This window comes from Rhinopithecus roxellana, chromosome 4 (assembly GCF_007565055.1).
Source record: "Rhinopithecus roxellana isolate Shanxi Qingling chromosome 4, ASM756505v1, whole genome shotgun sequence".
Classification (NCBI taxonomy): domain Eukaryota; kingdom Metazoa; phylum Chordata; class Mammalia; order Primates; family Cercopithecidae; genus Rhinopithecus; species Rhinopithecus roxellana.
The window spans coordinates 28224214-28242951 of record NC_044552.1 but is presented as its reverse complement, the minus strand read 5'-3'; the positions used below and the strand labels follow the sequence as shown (position 1 = coordinate 28242951).

At 41.3% G+C, this 18738-nt stretch overlaps 1 protein-coding gene across 2 annotated transcripts in view; it reads left to right on the top strand.

Annotated features, from left to right (window-relative positions):
• The window catches only part of ILRUN (inflammation and lipid regulator with UBA-like and NBR1-like domains), a 109224-nt gene that overhangs the window by 42261 nt on the left and 48225 nt on the right, over window positions 1–18738 (top strand). Inside the window, exon 3 of one of the 2 annotated variants that reach the window (XM_010358060.2) lies at window positions 2431–2628. The exons of the other annotated variant lie outside the window; for it this stretch is intronic. Within the exon in view, the coding sequence (XP_010356362.1) occupies window positions 2431–2628 (198 nt within the window). The remainder of the gene's footprint in view (window positions 1–2430; window positions 2629–18738) is intronic. 2 annotated transcript variants of the gene reach the window in all.

Genomic DNA, 18738 nt, shown 5'->3' with positions numbered 1-18738 from the left:
ATATGTATCATTGATAACGCTCAGAAGGCAGATGATTGGTTTTTCACTTCATAGCCAATGAACACTTCAGAGTTGTTGGTGGATAAGTCTTCCAGTTTTTTTCCCAGAGGCTCTTTAAATACTCCACTGAGAACTAATAGGTATCTGGAGTACCAAGAAGTGCAGGACCTTAGCCAAATGCCAGTGTTTAACGTTACCCACTTAATGTTTTACCGACTAACTCAGTTTCTCTGGAATATAGCAGCACTCCTTTTGCACAGCTAAGATGACCCAATCATCTCAGCTGCTTGTGGTTGTGCCTAGGAGAGCTAAGTCTTTTTCACACCCAGTCTTGGTTTGCCTTATTTTCTTGTAAGTTCAAAAAACAGACATATTTTTGGGTTTTCATAAAAACAGACATTATCTTGCTGCAGGTGTATGGGTATGTGTATGTGTGTGTATGTGTGTATCTTAAAGAATAACTGTGGATTTAGCCCCATGATAGTAGTATAGTTTTTCTCTTGGATTTTGGTCTTTAAGGAGACTGACATTTTGTAAGGTGCTTCATGTCAGCTGCTATTCTGCTTGTTGTAAGACAAATAGGCTTTTGCCAGACCTCAGAAATGAGGAAGATAAATTGCATGTATTGTCAGTGTATCATCCACAACCTTTCCAGCAGCAGTGGTTGCCTTTTGTAGGGTTAACTTAGGACATTTTGTTGGCAAATTTTTTAAAAAGAAGTTAGGCTAAAACATAGTGGCCACTGCTTTAGCTGCTACCCCTTAAGACCCAAGGAGCACAGAGGGTGCCATTCATAATGGAGCTGAGATTTCAGGAATGGAACTCTGGTTTCCTTTCTCTGTCTGGTTTATTTCCAGTAGTGAGCCATCAGGTATGTCAGAACTGGGCACTTAGAGAGCAAAGAACTGAGGCATCTTAGAGTACTGATAGCAGATAAATGACAAGCACCCTCTGTTCTGAGAGTCCTGCTATGTTCAACTTTTCACAGTGGTATGTTTTTATAATGAATGTATACATTCCAAAAAAAGATATATAGAGGTTTCTGTCTACAGTTAAAAAGGAGTTTATCAATTGCTGCATATTGGAGAGACTTCACGGGAAAGATCACATCTAGTCACTGTGTGGCTGCCTATACTGCTTGACTAGTGAGAACTAGTCAACACATAGATTTCTTATGAATTAGTTACATGAAAATAGGTACACAAGAGTGGATACTGGCTGGGCACCATGGCTGACGCCTGTAATTCCAGTGCTTTGGGAGGCTGAGGCGGGCAGATCACCTGAGGTCAGGAGTTCATGGTCAGCCTGGCCAACATGGTGAATCCCCATCTCTACTAAAAATACAAAGATTAGGCCAGGTGCGGTGGCTAACACCTGTAATCCCAGCACTTTGGGAGGCCGAGGCGGGCGGATCATGAGGTCAGCAGTTCGAGACCAGCCTAGCCAACATGGTAAAACCCTCATCTCTTGTAAAAATACAATAATTAGCCAGGCATGGTGGTGTGTGCCTGTAATCCCAGCTACTCAGGAGGCTGAAGCAGGAGAATTGCGTGAAGCCGGGAGGCGGAGGTTGCAGTGAGCCAGAGATCGTGCCATTGTACTTCAGCCTGGGCGACTCTTTACTCTATGAGAGTTACAGGTTAAATCGTGTTTGATTTAACCTATAACTCTGTAAAAATCTATCTCCCTTTGACACATCTGATTGACCCTTCTTCCCATCCTTTCCGCAAGTACCTCCAGCTGGTGCCAGGTGCCATTGTTCTTGCAACCACAGTTCATTGATGTTATCAGGGGAGATCACCCCATTATTTATATTTTCATCACCACCTGAGGTCTAAACTTTTACTGCCTTTTATATTCATGTGGTCTCTTGAGCTCTTGAGTATTTTATAGGTATGGACCCCAGAAGAAAAGTCATACTTCAGGCAAAAAGCAATTTTAAGTTGAGAATAATACCATTGAAATTACTCCTTGTGTGCTTCATCCTCTTGTTTCTGTGGAAAAACTGGCAACAATCAGATATACTGTGAAAATGGACATATGTTACCTTTTAGTAGAGAGAGCTGTCCCCTAAGCATGGGCCTGTGTTTCATCTCCATGGCTCTTCATGGACATCATTCTTAGGTTCTACAGATTCAGTGTAATGTGTGGCCTTCCCTGGAGTCACCTGAAACACTCATTGTCTTAAGGAACTGCCTTGCTTTTGCCTTATGTGCTTCTTCATAGGGTTAGATTATTGGTCAGAGGTTGTTGGTTCTGATAATTCCTTTTGATCAGTTGTGTGAGACAATATATGGCTCAGGTGTATGTGGTTAGGTTTACGTATGTATGTGAGAAAAAGAAAGAGGCCTCTTCTACAGTTTCATAATAAACTGCACCCGGCATAGGACCATTGATTGCCTAACATTTTTTTCTTTTGCTTGAACTCAGGGGCAGAGGCCTGGCCTCCAGGGGTTTGTCTTAAATATGTCGGGGGAGACCAATTTGGACATGTGAACATGGTGATGGTGAGATCGCTAGAGCCCCAAGAGATTGCAGATGTCAGCGTCCAGATGTGCAGCCCCAGCAGAGCAGGAATGTATCAGGGACAGTGGCGGATGTGCACTGCTACAGGACTCTACTATGGAGGTGAGTATGTCCTTGTGCAGCCCAGGGTGAAGGAACTAAGGTAACATCTTACAACATCCCCAGTGTTGCTCACAGAGCCTGTCAAATTGCATGACAGGGCATGGCCTCTTTTTAACAGTCACCCCATGCAGGTAAATGATTTGCATTTTATGACTAATTGATTTAGTCTAGTGCTCTTTCTTTTATCCTAGGAATATAATTTAGTGACCTGTATGAGGTATTATATTTTGCATTCTAAATAAATATTTAGTGCTGTTGTTTTTATTATATAAGCTGGTAGATGCTATAAGAGTACTAAAGGCAGTCCTTGTTCTCAAAATCTCTGGACACAAGTCATATAAAACAGATAATGCACAAAATGTGCATACTTCTTCCAACCTACTTGTCAAACTGCTAACATATCTCACTCCCTTCTCTTTATTGCCAGATTTTTTGAGCAGTGACCTGTACTGTCTGTCTCTTTCACATTTTCCATACACTCTTCAACCCAATTTATCTTTTATCCACTCCCCACTCCAGTGAAAGTTAATCGGTGACTACCCTGCTTCCAAATCCAATAGCCTGTTTACAGTCTTCATACCAGCTGACCTTTTAATGATCATTTGGCACCATACTACACATGTTTTTTGAAATATGTACTTTCTTAGACTCATAGGACATCTCTCCTGTTTCTCTTCCTCTTCTCTGTTCTTTCTCTGTCTCTGTCTATTCTCAACTTTACCCTGGGATTCCTAGATTCTCAGTTGAGCCCCATTCATGGTTGGTGACCTCATCCACCCATGTGGCTTCAGCTGTCACCAGTATACCATACACGGCGATGCTCAAATTAATATCTATAGCTGTGGCCTCTTTTCAGAACCCCACACCCATGTTTTAACTTGTTATGGGCAGAACTTTTAACATCTCCCAGACAGAATTTATATTTGCTGGACATGGTGGCACATGCCTGTAATCCCAGCACTTTGGGAGGCTGAAGTGGGAGAATTGCATGAACCTAGGGGTTCGAGATCAGCCTGGGCAAAACAGAGAGACCTTGTCTCTACAAAAAATAAAAATAAATTAGCCAGGCATGGTGATGTGAACCTGTCATCCCAGCTCCTTGGGAGGCTGAGGTGGGAGAATTGCTTGAGCCTAGGAGGTCAAGGTTGCAGTGAACCATGATCATGCCACTGCACTCCAGTCTGGATTACAGAGTGAGTCCCTGTCTCAAAACAAAACAAAACAAAAAAACCAACCTTATATCCTTCTCATTGGCACCCCCCCTGAGATAATCGGGTCGGAAACCTGGGAGCCATCATTTGTTCTGTCATTCCTAATCACAAACTGATTCCTATTGGTTGCACTATATCCTGTGTCCTGGAGATCAAAAACAAATAAATAGTACATAGTACTTGCCTTCAGGGAGCTCTTAACTGGACTCATGGCCTGTAGGCCAGTGGGACCTTTGGAGTTATTTCTAGAAGTCCTAGAATTAATGATCTCATATATGTTTTTGCAGCCAGTGGCAACTTTAGAAATGTTAATATTAGAGTCTCATAGTGCTTATGTGACATCATTCTTTGCCTAAAGCCTTTGTACCTACTGTAATGAAGCTAAACTCCTTGGCACAGAATATAAAGCTCACGATCTGGCCTGGCCTCATTTTCACTCCCATCTTCAGTTATCCCCTAACTCCCCAACAGTCAGTCCCCAAAGATGCCATATGCTTTCACTTCTCCATGCCCTTGCTCATTTCTCTCATTGCCTGAAATAATCCTTTTATTTCATCAAATTGCTGCTCATCCTCAAGGCCCTGCCCAAGTCACCTTTCCTCCTTGCTTCCTCCCCCTTGCTTACTCTCTCCACTACCCTAAGAAAATTCATCCTTCCTCCTTCATTAATATCATGCACATGCTTGTTACTATATTTAACACATTGTATATTAGGTATTTGTTTTGCTTATCCTATTTTTTCCCATGAAATTGTGAACAATTTGTTGAATAATTGAATAATCACATATCAAAATGCAGAGAGATTATTTGTCCCTTCCCTGTAGGACTCCATTTTCAGGCAGTGTCTGATAAGAATCCCCTCATCTGGGGTTGGAAGTGGTTTCTCCCACAGCTGAGCTCCTTTATATTAGCTCTTCACTTCTCACTCCTTTGTTTCTTCTCTTGGCACTTTACCTCTTTCTACCCATTTAGTTTGATAAATGTCTCATGTCACCTTTAAAACTGAAGGTGACACATGTCTGATTTATCTTTGTAACTCTCAGAAATGTTGAGCTTAATGCAGAATGGAGAGTGGCTACTTAGTAAATTTTTTAAATACATGCCACCATTTTTAAGGGGAGAAGAAGACAATATACATGACTTAAAAAAAAATCCCTTTGATGAAAAAATACTACGGCCGGGCGCTGTGGCTCAAGCCTGTAATCCCAGCACTTTGGGAGGCCGAGGCGGGCAGATCACGAGGTCAGGAGATCGAGACCATCCTGGCTAACACGGTGAAACCCCATCTCTACTAAAAAGTACAAAAAGCTAGCCGGGCGAGGTGGCGGGCGCCTGTAGTCCCAGCTACTCGGGAGGCTGAGGCAGGAGAATGGCGTGAACCCGGGAGGCGGAGCTTGCAGTGAGCTGAGATCCAGCCACTGCACTCCAGCTTGGGCGACAGAGCGAGACTCCGTCTCAAAAAAAAAAAAGAAAAAAAAAAAGAAAAAATACTACTTATCAATGTTCCCTAGTGGTTAAGAACGCTAGTCTTGTTTTATGTGTGTGTGTTTTTAGTGTTAAATTTAAAATAATTATCACTATGTGGGACATTACATTTTATACTCATAGCAACTCTCTCAAATTCAAAAGTAGTTGGAGTATAAATATGAGGGGACTTTAAAAAGATCTTGGAAAAATGGAATTAAAAGATAAAAGTAAAGGCTGGGTGCAGTGGCTCAAGCCTGTAATACCAGCACTTTGGGAGGCTGAGGGAGACAGATCACTTGAGGTCAGGAGTTCAAGACCAGCCTGGCCAATCTAGTGAAATCCCCTCTCTACTGAAAATACAAAATTTAGCTGGGCAGGTGGCTCACACCTGTAATCCCGCTACTCGGGAGGCTGAGTCAGGAGAATCATTTGAACCTGGGAGGCAGAGGTTGCTGTGAGCCGAGATCACGCCATTGCACTCCAGCCAGGATGACAGAGTGAAGGCTTCATATTTAAAAAAAAAAAAAAAAAAAAAAAAAAAGATAAAAATAAGATATATAAACTTTATTTCTCAGCATAAGCTTCATCAGGTTCAAGACACTTTTGTAAGTAATGATAACAGCCATTTAGTCCATCCCCAAAGAACTGAGGGTCCTAGGAATTTAACCATGTAAATGCAGGTGTTTTTACATTATTATTACAAGAAAACTAGGTGTCCATTAAAGATTTTTTAAGACTAGGAAACAAAAAGAAAGTAGAAGGAACCAAATCAGGACTGTAAGGTGGATGCCTAATGATTTCCCATGGAAACTGTTAGAAAATTGCCTTTGCTTGATGAGAGGAATGAGCAGGAGCTCATAGTGGAGAAGATCTTTTTCTGCTAAAGCTTTGGCTGACTTTCTTAAAACTAACACACACACACGTACTTTTTTTTTTTTTTTTTGAGATGGAGCCTTGCTCTTGTCGCCCAGGCTGGAGTGCAGTGACATGATCTCGGCTCACTGCAGCCTCTGCCTCCCGGGTTCAAGCGATTCTCCTGCCTCAGCCTTCTGAGTAGCTGGGGTTACAGGCACTCACCACCACACCCAGGTACTTTTTTGGTATTTTCAGTAGAGGCGGGGTTTCACCATGTTGACCAGGCTGTTCTTGAACTCCTGACCTCAGGTGATCTGCCCACCTTGGCCTCCCAAAAGTGCTAGGATTACAGACGTGAGCCACTGCACCTGGCCTCTCTTTCTTTCCTTTTTTTTTTTTTTCATTGGTCATCCAGGCTGGAGTGCAGTAGAACGATCATAGCTCACTGGACTCGAAGTCCTGGACTCGAGCGATCCTCTTGCCTCAGTCTCCCAAGCAGCTGGGACTACAGGCATGTGCCATGATACTTTTTTTTTTTTTGGTAGAGACGAGACCTCCCTATGTTGCCCAGGTTGGTCTCAATTCCTGGAGTCAAGTGGTCCTCCCACCTCAGCCTCCTAAAGTGCTGGGATTACAGGCGTGAGCCACTGTGCCCCGCTCTCAAAACAATATTAGTATTCTTCGGCCCTCTAGAAAGTTGACAAGCAAAATACCCTGAGGAGCCAAAAAAAAATTGTTGCTATGACCTTTGCTCTTGACTGGTGCACTTTTGCTTTGACTGGCCCACTTCCACCTCTTGGTAGCCATTGCTTTGATTGTGCTTTGTCTTTAAGGTCACAGTGGTAAAGCTATGTTTCATCTCCTGTTGTAGTTATTTGATAAATACTTCAGGCTTTTGATCCCACTTGCTTAAGATTTCCATTGAAAGCTCTGCTCTTGTCTGCAGCTAATCTGGGTTCAACAGTTTTGGTACCCATTGATTGGAAAGTTTGCTCACCTTTAATTTTTTAGTCAGAACTGTGTAAGCTGAATCAGTTGAGATGTCTGTGGTGTTGGCTGTTGTTTCTGCTATTAATCGTTGGCTCTGGTTCAGTTAGAGCACAGACAAGATTAATTTTTTCCTCCAAAATTAATGTGGATGGTCCGCTGCTATGGGCATCTCCAGCATCATGTTGTCCCTTCTTGAAACAGGTTATCCATTCATAAACTGCTGATTTCTTTGGGGCATTGTCCCCATAAACTTTTTTGGTGTGTGTGTGTGTGTTTTTGAGACGGAGTCTCGCTCTGTCGCCCAGGCTGGAGTGCAGTGGCACAATCTCGGCTCACTGCAAGCTCCGCCTCCCGGGTTCATGCCATTCTCCTGCCTCAGCCTCCCAAGTAGCTGGGACTACAGGCGCCCGCCACCATGCCCAGCTAATTTTTTGTATTTTTGGTAGAGATGGGGTTTCACCGTGTTAGCCAGGATATTCTCAATCTCCTGACCTCATGATCCGCCCGCCTCGGCCTCCCAAAGTGCTGGGATTACAGGCGTGAGCCACCACGCCCGGCCCCCGTAAACTTTTTGTAAAGCATCAGTGATCTTCCATAGTGGATTCAAACTTCACTATGAATTGGATGTTTACCCTTGCTTCAATTTTAGCAAAATTCATATTGCTTTGATAGGGTTTTTTTTTTTTTTTTGAACTGATGTCTTCTCCTTGGTGCCTCAAACTAGATGCTGTTCAGATTTGTTATAATAAGCTAGTATGAGTTTATTTTGATGCAAAAACAAATTGAAATCCATGCATAGTTTTTTCATAATACTCATTTTCCATGAATTTTTTTCATTTTTTTTTTTTAATTTGATTTTGTGCTTACCCACCATGAATTTTTTGAAGATGATTGGGGCAAAAACATTAAATTTTTAACTTAAAACTTCTAATTTTGGCCGGGCACGGTGGCTCAAGCCTGTAATCCTAGCACTTTGGGAGGCCGAGGCGGGTGGATCACGAGGTCAGAAGATCGAGACCCTCCTGGCTAACACGGTGAAACCCCGTCTCTACTAAAAATACAAAAAAACTAGCCGGGCGCGGTGGCGGGCGCCTGTAGTCCCAGCTACTCGGAGGCTGAGGCGGGAGAATGGCGGGAACCCGGGAGGCGGAGCTTGCAGTGAGCCGAGATCGCGCCACTGCACTCCAGCCTGGGCGACACAGCCAGACTCCGTCTCAAAAAAAAAAAAAAAACTTCTAATTTTAACTTAAAAACCCTTTTTTGGTCTTATAGTCTGTAAGTTGTTTCTCAGGACTTTGTGGAATCTAATGCCTTCAAGGGATTTTAATAATTCATTTGATTTTGTAGTTTTGAAGCATTTTTGTTAAGCTATGGAACCTTTTCTTTAACAGAAGTATATATGAATGCCTTCTTGTAAAATGGGAAAGGATAAAAATGAAATGTTTTCATTGAATTGGAGGCCTCCTTGGGCCTGTGTTTCCCAGTCCTTGTGTGTCTGGGGTGACTGCTGGAGCTCTGTGCGGTATAGTTTGCCAACCTTTATCTGCTCCAGTGAACAGTTTAATTCCATTTTATAAAGCACAGTATTTCACTGAATTCAAATTATTATTGGTTATAAAACATACCCTAGTATCAGTAACAGAAAGTGAATAGATTATGTATAAAACCTTAGCCATAAGCACAGGGAAAAAAATAAACTGCCATAATAACCATGATTGGCTCACTTGGCTTACTAGCTTATCGAGTGTAATATAGTGGTTAAGAGTATGGACTGTGGAACTCTGTTGCCTAGGCACAAACTTGGACAAATTTTCTGTTTTAACAGCAAAAGATTGCTTTTTGGAGGTTTCTGTTTTTGGTGGGGTGGTTGTTTCTGTAATTCTTTTTTTTTTTTTTTTGAGATGGAGTCTTGCTCTGTCGCCCAGGCTGGAGTGCAGTAGCGTGATCTCGGCTCACTACAACCTCTGCCTCCCGGGTTCAAGCGATTCTCTTGCCTCAGGCTCCCGAGTAGCTGGGATTACAGGCACCTGCCACCATACCCAGCTGATTTTTGTATTTTTAGTAGAGGTGGGGTTTCACCATGTTGAGTAGGCTGGTTTTGAACTCTTGACCTCGTGATCCGCCTGCCTCAGCCTCCCAGAGTGTTGGGATTACAGGCGTGAGCCACCGCACCCAGCTGCTTCTGTAATCTTTAGATGGTCTTCTTTAGGAAGAATCCACTCCCTTTATTCATTCATTCATTCATTCATTCATTCATTCATTCATTCATTTATTTGAGACAGAGTCTCACTCTATCGCCAGGCTGGAGTGCAGTGGCGTGATCTCAGCTCACTGCAACCTCTGCCTCCTGGGTTCAAGCGATTCTCCTGCCTCAGCCTCCCAAGTAGCTGGGACTGCAGGTGCGTGGCACCACACCTGGCTAAGTTTTGTATTTTTAGTAGAGAAAGGGTTGCATGATGTTGGCCAGGGTGGTCTCAATCTCTTGACCTTGTGATCTGCCCACCTCAGCCTCCCAAAGTGCTGGGATTACAGACGTGAGCCACTGCGCCTGATCCACTCCCTTTATTTTTATTTTTCGAATAACTCTTAGATTGTTTCAGTTCACGTTTCCTCTTACAAAGAATTTTTGCTGTATTCAGTCATTTACAGGTCTCCTGTAAAAGGTCTCCTCCACCCTGTTTCAGCTTCGTTGTGCTCTTTCAGAGTTTCTCAGTGGGCGTGCTTTTGGCATGTGGTGTGGACACTTCTTTATTGTGTGGGGCATATTACAAGATCTCTGGCCTCCTCCCACTTAAGATCTGTGGCTTCACCTGTTTATCTTGATAATAAACACTGTCCCCCACCACACAAATTTCTACCTTGCTAGGTCTAAGACTAATAAGTATCTGATTTTTGGCAGATTTATTTTCAAGGCCTAGCATTTTATCTTTTTTTCCCTCGACTTTGATACCCCTTCCCAATCCACCCCATCGAAGGATTAGCTTCTTAGCTTTTATCTAAGTAGCAAATACTAACAAATAGTAGAAAGTTCTTTTTTTTTTTTTTTTTTTTTTTTTTTTTGAGGCGGAGTCTTGCTCTGTCGCCCAGGCTGGAGTGCAGTGGCCGGATCTCAGCTCACTGCAAGCTCCGCCTCCCGGGTTTACGCCATTCTTCTGCCTCAGCCTCCCAAGTAGCTGGGACTACAGACGCCCGCCACCTCGCCCGGCTAGTTTTTTTTTGTATTTTTTAGTAGAGACGGGGTTTCACCGTGTTCGCCAGGATGGTCTCGATCTCCTGACCTCGTGATCCGCCTGTCTCGGCCTCCCAAAGTGCTGGGATTACAGGCTTGAGCCACCGCGCCCGGCCAGAAAGTTCTAACAAAGTCTGGTACTTACTATTTGTCAGGTATTATTTTGGGCTTTTTGCATATGTTACCTTGTGAAGTATTAGCTGCATTTTATGGATGAGAAAACTAAAGACCAGAGAGGCTTAAGGTCTAGTAAAAGTTGTAAATTAGTTATGAATTATAGTTATAAATTAACAAAAGTAATTTTATTATCTTTGTCATTAATTTGGCTGTCACTACTATTGGGGTTCAGAAGGAAACTGGTTCTAGGATATTAATACTTGTTAGAGTTTAGTGAGGGTGGAGTATGTGGTCCCGAAGTCCTCTGTCTACTTCCAGAGTGAGTGGGCATTGAGGTGAAGTTGAGATTGACAGGGCTATTCTTAGGTAGTTGGGTGTCAGTTTTCCCCAGAGAGTTCCTGGCTTCTAGAAGATACTCAGTTCTATAGGACGTTGGACTCTGGGCAAAGGGTAAGCAGCTTGAGTGATTGTCCCTGTTTTAGCCTAGATGCCGATAGTAATATGCTTCATCTCCTACTAAGAGTGCCGCCTTCCAGATTTCCAAAGGAGAGATTTACCTTGTACCATGATGGTTTCCTCTAACTCTCAGAGTCCTAGTTGTGAAATAAGCTAAATCAAGTGTAGTCTGGTTATCTCGTACTTAAGAGGGATTCCACTACTTGAAGTAGTTCTTGTTAAATACCTCACATGGGTCCCTAGGGACATTTCACATGTCGAGTAAATAACCTATGCATTATTCATTTGGTTTCTCAGAGTTTAGAAATGAAGCTCCCCTTATGAAGGTCCTAAACCACAATATGTCCCACATGTTAGGAAACTTATTGGGTGCACTATATAAGCTACACTGTTTATTTCCCAAACCTTTGTTAAGTTCTTCCTTTACTTTCTCCATTTTATAGCATGTCCTCCCTAACCAGGTAATATGAGACTTTCTTTCCGTATTTCTTGCTTATGTTTTAGTTAACATCATGTTATAAAAGAAGCTGTGGTTTCATACAAACTTCTTCATACTAGAATCGATGATGTCTTCTACTCACATGCTGTTCTGCCTGACATTTCTCCCAGTTATCTTGCCCTTTTGCTTATTAACCCCACATTTAAAACATTGTTCTTTTATGTTATGCATCCATAAGATGCTCATTGTTTCAATTCTGATCTCTAGAATTCTCTAATACCAGAAATATGAGTAGCCCTTGAAAATAAGATTTCATTTTTGATTTTTTTTCTTTTTTGAGAGAGTGTCTTGCTTTGTCACCCAGGCTGGAATGCAGTGGTGTGATCATGGCTCACTACAGCTTCGACTTCCTGGGCTCAAGCAGTCCTCCCATCTCAGCCTCCCAAGTAACTGGGACCACAGGCATGGGTTTTTGTTTGTGTTTTTGTTTTGTAGAGACAGGGTTTTGCCAAGTGGCCCGGCTGGTCTTGAACTCCTGGGCTCAAGCAGTCCTCCCACTTCAGCCTCCCAAAGTGCTGGGATTACAGGTATGAGCCACAGCAACCTGCCAGATATCATTTTTGATAAGTGAAATGCTCGCCTAAGCTGTGACTTGTATGGAAAATGTTTTAGAAGGAATGTTTCAAAATGTAAATGAGATCTGAAATTCTAAAATGTTATGTTACGAGATGATAGGCTATTTCAGCTTTGAAGAAGGAAACCTGCCGTTGGTTGCACTGCCAGCAGGTGGTGGTGATTGGTTGGTTGGTGGTCATTTCCAGATAGTTCTGTGTGAGTCAAAGGCAGTGTGAAGGCCCAGCACTTTGGGAGGCCAAGGCAGGTGGATTGCCTGAGCCCAGGAGCCCAAGACCAGCCTGGGCAATGTGGTGAAACTCCATCTCTACCAAAAATACAAAAAATTAGCCGGGCATGGTAACACACACCTGTAATCCCAGCTACTTGAGAGGCTGAGGTGGGAGGACTGCTTGAGCCTGGGAGGCGGAGGTTGCAGCGAGCCAAGATCGTTCCACTGCACTCCAACCTGGGCGACAGAGTGAGACCAGTTTAACAACAATGTGGAATGGCTGTACTGTTCAGATTAACCTCTAAAATGCACATATGTGGGTCTTGAACCTTCTGTGGGCCGTCAAAAATTTAAAAATCAGATGAAATAGTGATCCTTTGTAAACTGTAGTAATTAACAAGATATTGCATGTCCAGGCAGTAAAGCATCAAATGTTTACACTGCCTTGTCACTCGGCTGTGAGTAGTGTTAATGTGTGCTGTCAGTGCTAAAGATGTTTGCTTTATAATTAATTTTCTTACTCCTCAACACACCGTACACATATATAGAAAAGGATTTGGTAGAGGGCAAAAATATAATTTGAAGGCTGCATCTTTTTTACTCACGGTAGCCAGCGCCCTTCTGTTAAACAGAAGCTTCGTTAGTCTGAAATGTTGGATTCCAGAAATTCTGAATTTAAGGGAGTAGTGATACTTCCTTAAAGGTTTTTAAAAATCAAGTACAATTCTGTATTAAAATACTAGCATACTTACTGTTAAAAGGAAAATAAATAGTTGTAAAACCATTGACCATTTTAAAGATTACATATTTCAGCATAATTTGTATCTTAATAAAATCCTTAATTTTTGTATATATGCATTAGTAAGGACTATAGCTTAGGCCAGGTCTAATTAAATGTTTTACTTATTTAGGGAATATAGCCCTGTCAGAGTAAAACATTTGCAAATAGAGCTTACTGCACTTCCCCAGTTCTGAAGTGACAGTAATTTTAATATGCATCCTTGGTTTAATGATTACTTTCCTTGTAGGGGAGAGAGGTAGAGCCACTGCCATATTAAATGAACATATTAATTAGATGATCCATCTTGATTTCAGAGATATTAAAAATGAATAAAAAAGTAATACTTAAAACTTAGATATGTGTGTTTTCTCTTTACAAAAAAAAATATGTTGACATAAGTGCTGAAACCATTTCAGGTAAGAAATTCTTAAGGTTTCACTGAATTGTTGTGTGATGGGAGTTTTTAGTAAGTGACATTGTGTACACTTGCCCCTAGATCAGACTGGAATATGTTTCTTATAAATGAGGAAGTAAGCATAATTGACTTTTATTCAAATTATCGGTATATGCTATAAAACTAATGTGTATTTTTTAACATAATGTATAGGGCGGGCTTTTAAACTTTTATCTCATAGCTTTGTTTTTGATGCAGTTTATATTCCTTAATTACTGTTCAGAATGTAGTCATAACTTCATTCTTAGAAACCTCACATTAGCCTGGGGATCTTTGAAGAGGATAATCTCTCACTGAAAAGCAGATTGCATTCTGTTCCTGTAATGATGGTTTAACATCAGCCTTATAATGATGTAATGGGTTTTACCTTGAAATGGTAAGGATATTTTTTGGTTAGAAATTCATTAGTTTGTTCTGTGATTTTTATTTTGAAAAAATATTTCATTAGCTTTTTATTTTTCTCCTTTTATTGTTAAAGAGCTTATACTTTCCTTTATTTACTATGGAAATGTCAGTGTTGGACATTCAGCCCCAAGAAGGAATGTTGTGAGCCTACTGGCCTCTGGATTTTTTTTATTTTGATTTATTTTTACTTTATTTTTTTTGCTTTATTTTACTTTATTTTTTAATTTATTTTGAGAGAGAGTGTCTCACTCTATCAACCAGACTGGACAGTGTGAGCATCATAATTCACTGTAGCCTTGAACTCCAGGGCCCAAGCAATCTCCCACCTCAGTCTCACAAGTAGCTGGGACTACCTACCTGGCTAATATTTTCAAAACCTTTTTTGTGGAGCGGAGGTCTCACTGCATTGCCAGGGTTGATCTATAATTCCTGGCCTCAAGCAATTCTTCCTGTTCGCCTCCCGAAGTGCTGGGAATACAGATGTGAACCACTATGTCCAGTCTGGATTTCGCTTTGTAGTAACTAATATCCTGCCAGCTTCCTCTTAAGATTTCCAGGCCCAGCGTGGTGACTAACACCTGTAATCCCAGCACTTTGGGAGGCCAAGACGGGTGGATTACCAGAGGTCAGGAGTTCAAGACCAGCCTGTCCAACATGGTGAAACCCCATCTCTACAAAAATACAAAAATTAGCTGAGCATGAAGGCGGGTACTTGTAATCCCAGCTACTCAGGAGGCTGAGGCAGGAGAATCACTTGAACCCAGGAGGCCGAGGTTGCAGTAAGGCAAGATTGCACCATTGCATTGTAGCCTGGGCAACAGAGCGAGACTCTGTCTCAAAAAAAAAAAAAAAAAAAATTTCTAAGAGTTTCTTTTGTTTCTTTTGTTTCTTTCTTTCTTTCTTTCCTTCTTTCCTTCTTTCCTTCTTTCCTTCTTTCCTTCTTTCCTTCTTTCCTTCTTTCTTCTTCTTTCCTTCTTTCCTTCTTTCTTTCTTTCTTTCTTCTTCTCTTTTCTTTTCTTTTCTTTTCTCTTTTCTTTTCTCTTTTCTTTTCTTTTCTTTTCTCTTCTCTTCTCTTTTTCTTTTTCTTTTTCTTTTTCTTTTTTTTCTTTTTTTCTTTTTCTTTTTCTTTTTCTTTTTCTTTTTGACAGAGTCTCGCTCTGGATGCCCAGGCTGGAGGAGTGCAGTGGCACGATCTTGGCTCACTGTAGCCTTGACCTCCCAGGCTCAGGTGATTCTCCCACCTCAACCTCTCAAGTAGCTGGGATTACAGGTGCGCGCTGTTACACCCAGCTAATTTGTATTTTGAGTAGAGACAGGGTTTTGCTATGTTGCCCAGGGTGGTCTCAAACTCCTAGACGCATGCGATCCACCTGCCTCGGCCTCCCAGAGTGCTGGGATTACAGACGTGAGCCACCGTGCCGGCCAGATTTCTAAGAGTTTTGCTTGTAGTTTGTTTTGACATGATCTTGAAAGCAATGTAATTCTACAGTGGTTTGGTTTTGGCTCAGTAGATTTCACAGTCATTTTTACTTTTTATTTTCATAGTTTATCTTATATGTTTAGAAATCAGAAGTGATTATGAAAGTAAATTTTATTTCTGACCTGAGCCTTATTTGAGGACTTAAAAAATGTTTAATAATACATTTTATTTAGCTGACTATAGCCAAAATAGTTTTTCAACATGTGACTGTAGCTACATCCCAAGTACTCAATAGCCACATGTGGTCAGTGGCCTGCTTTTTTGGACAGTGCAGCTCTGTGGATGCTGGCTGATATGTTGTACCATTTTTTTTCTGTAAGAAATTGTATAGAATTGGTGTTATTCTTCTAAAGAATTTCCAGCAAAACCATTTGAACCTGGAGGTGTTTAGGTTTTCAATTACTAGTTAAATTTATTTTCATAGTTATAGGTCTATTCGGGTAATCTATTTCATCCTGAGTGACGTTGGGAAATTTCAAGGAAGTTGAATTTATGTTCATAGAGTTGTTTGTAGTATCATCTTATCCTTTCAACATCTGTTTGATGATAATCCCTTTTTTTATTCTTGATAGTTTGTGTGTCTTCTCTTTTTCTATCTTTTGATAGATTTCCCAATTTTCTTGGTCTTTGCAAAGAATCAGCTTCTGGTTTCATTGGTTTTTCTCTATTCTGTGTTCAATTTTATGGATTTCTGCTCTTTATTAATTCCTTCCTTCTTGATTTATTTTGTCGTTTCTTTTTTTTTTTTTTTTTTTTGAGACGGAGTCTCGCTCTGTCGCCCAGGCTGGAGTGCAGTGGCCGGATCTCAGCTCACTGCAAGCTCCGCCTCCCGGGTTCACGCCATTCTCCTGCCTCAGCCTCCCGAGTAGCTGGGACTACAGGCGCCCGCCAGGTCGCCCGGCTAGCTTTTTGTATTTTTAGTAGAGACGGGGTTTCACCATGTTAGCCAGGATGGTCTTGATCTCCTGACCTCGTGATCCGCCCGTCTCGGCCTCCCAAAGTGCTGGGATTACAGGCTTGAGCCACCGCGCCCGGCCTATTTTGTCATTTCTTAAGGTAGAAACAGATTATTGCTTTGAGACCTTTCTTCATTTATAAATGTTTAGTACTATAAATTTTCCTCTAAGTGTTGCTTTTAGTTGAATCCCATAACTTCTGAAATGTATTTTTTTTTAAATTTTTAGACACTGCGGTGAATGCAGAAATGTTTTTATTTTCATTCAGCTGAAAATATCTTCTAATTTCTCTTGAGACTTCCTGTTTGACCTACAGATTATGCAGAAGTGTGTTGTTTAGTTTTCAAACGTTTAGACATTTTTATCTTGCTTAATGTTAGTTTCTTTTTTAAAATATATTTTTAATTTTTATTTTTACTTTGTAGAGATGGAGTCTTGCTAACTTGTCCAGGCTGGTCTCATTCCTGGGCTCAAGCAATCCTTTTGCCTCTGCCTCCCAAAGTGTTAGGATTACAGGCATGTGCTCCCAGCTTTGTTAATAGTTTCTAGTTTAATTCCATTGTGGTCAGAGAATATCCTTTGTATGATTTCTTTCCTTCCCTCCCCGCCTCGTCTCTGCCTCCCCTCCCTTCCCCTCTCCTATTCTCTTCTTTTTTCTTTTTCCTTTCCTTTCCATTCTTTTCCCTTTCCTTTCCCTTTCCCTTTCTGACAGGGTCTCACTCTGCCCAGCTTCCAAGTAGCTGGGACTACAGGCGCGCACCACCATGCCTGTCTTGTTTTTTACTTTTTATTTTTTGTAGAGATAGGGTCTTATTTTGTTGTCCCAGTTGGTCTCAAACTACTGGCTTCAAGGAGTCCTCCCACCTTGGCCTCCCAAAGTGCTGGCATTACAGACTTGAGCTACCACACTGGCTGATTTGATTTTTTGTTTCATTTATTAAGGTATTTGTGACTCAGGAGATGTTCTCTCTCTTGGTAAATATTCCATGTGTACTTCAAAAGCATGTGTATTTTGCTTTGTTGAGATGAGTGTTCTATACATGTCAGTTCAATCCAGTTGGTTGATTTTGTTGTTCAATTCCTTTATATCTGTTGATTTTTGTTGTTGTTTACTAGTTCTATCTGTTACTGAGAATGGAGTGTTGAAAGGTCCAACTACAATTGTGGATTTGTGTTGTTACTTTTTTTCTCCTTTCAGTTATCAGTTTTTAATTCATGTATTTTGAAGCTCTGTTGTTAGGTACATAACATATTAGGATTATCTTTTAGGTGAATTACCCATTTATTAATGTATAATATCCCTTTTCTTCCCTGATAATTTTCTTTGCTCTGAAGACTTTTGATAATAGTATAGCCACTTTAACTTTCTTTTGACTAGTGTTTACAAGGTCTTTATCTTTTAACTTTCAACCTACATGTATCATTTTATTTGGAGTTTCTTATAGATAGTATGTAGTTGGATCTATTTTTTCCTCCAATCTAACAATCTCTATTTTCTAATTGGTGTGTTTAGACCATTCACATTTAATATAATTATTGAAATGTTGAAATTATTGAATTTAGTTGTATCACTTTATGTTTTGTCCTCTTAGTTGAAGACTTAGTCACATTGCTAAACTTATTAGTTACTTGTGATTAAATTGTTTTAAAAATGTATTTGCTCCAGCCGGGCGCAGTGGCTCACGCCTGTAATCCCAACTCTTTGAGAGGCTGAAGAGGGCAGATCACTAGGTCGGGAGATCGAGACCATCCTGGCTAACACAGTGAAACCCTGTCTCTACTAAAAATATACAAAAAAAAAAAAAAAATTAGCCAGGTGTGGTAGTGGGCGCCCATAGTCCCAGCTACTCGGGAGGCTGAGGCAGAAGAATGGCGTGAACCCAGGAGGTGGAGCTTGCAGCAGTGAGCCGAGATTGCACCACTGCGCTCCAGCCTGGGCGACAGAGCAAGACTCCATGTCAAAAAAAAAAAAAAATGTATTTGCTCTGATAAAAAGAAATACATGATTTATTATAGAAAATAAAGTCTAAAGAGAAAAGGAAACATTTGTTCTGCCATCCAAATATAAACGCTTTTAGTTTAGTTTAGTCTAGTCTAGTCTAGTTTAGTTTAATTTAGTTTGAGATGGAGTCTCGCTCTGTCGCCCAGAGTGGAGTGCAGTGGCGCGATCTTGGCTCACTGCAACCTCCGCCTCCCTGGTTCACGCTATTCTCCTGCCTCAGCCTCCGTAGTAGCTGGTACTATAGGCATGCGCCACCACGCTTGACTAATTTTTGTGTTTTGAGTAGAGACGAGGTTTCACCATGATGGCCAGGCTGGTCTCGAACTCCTGACCTCAAGTGATCTACCCGCCTCAGCCTCCCAAAGTGCTGGGATTATAGGCGTGAGCCACCGCGCCCGACCTAAACACTATTAATGTATGCATT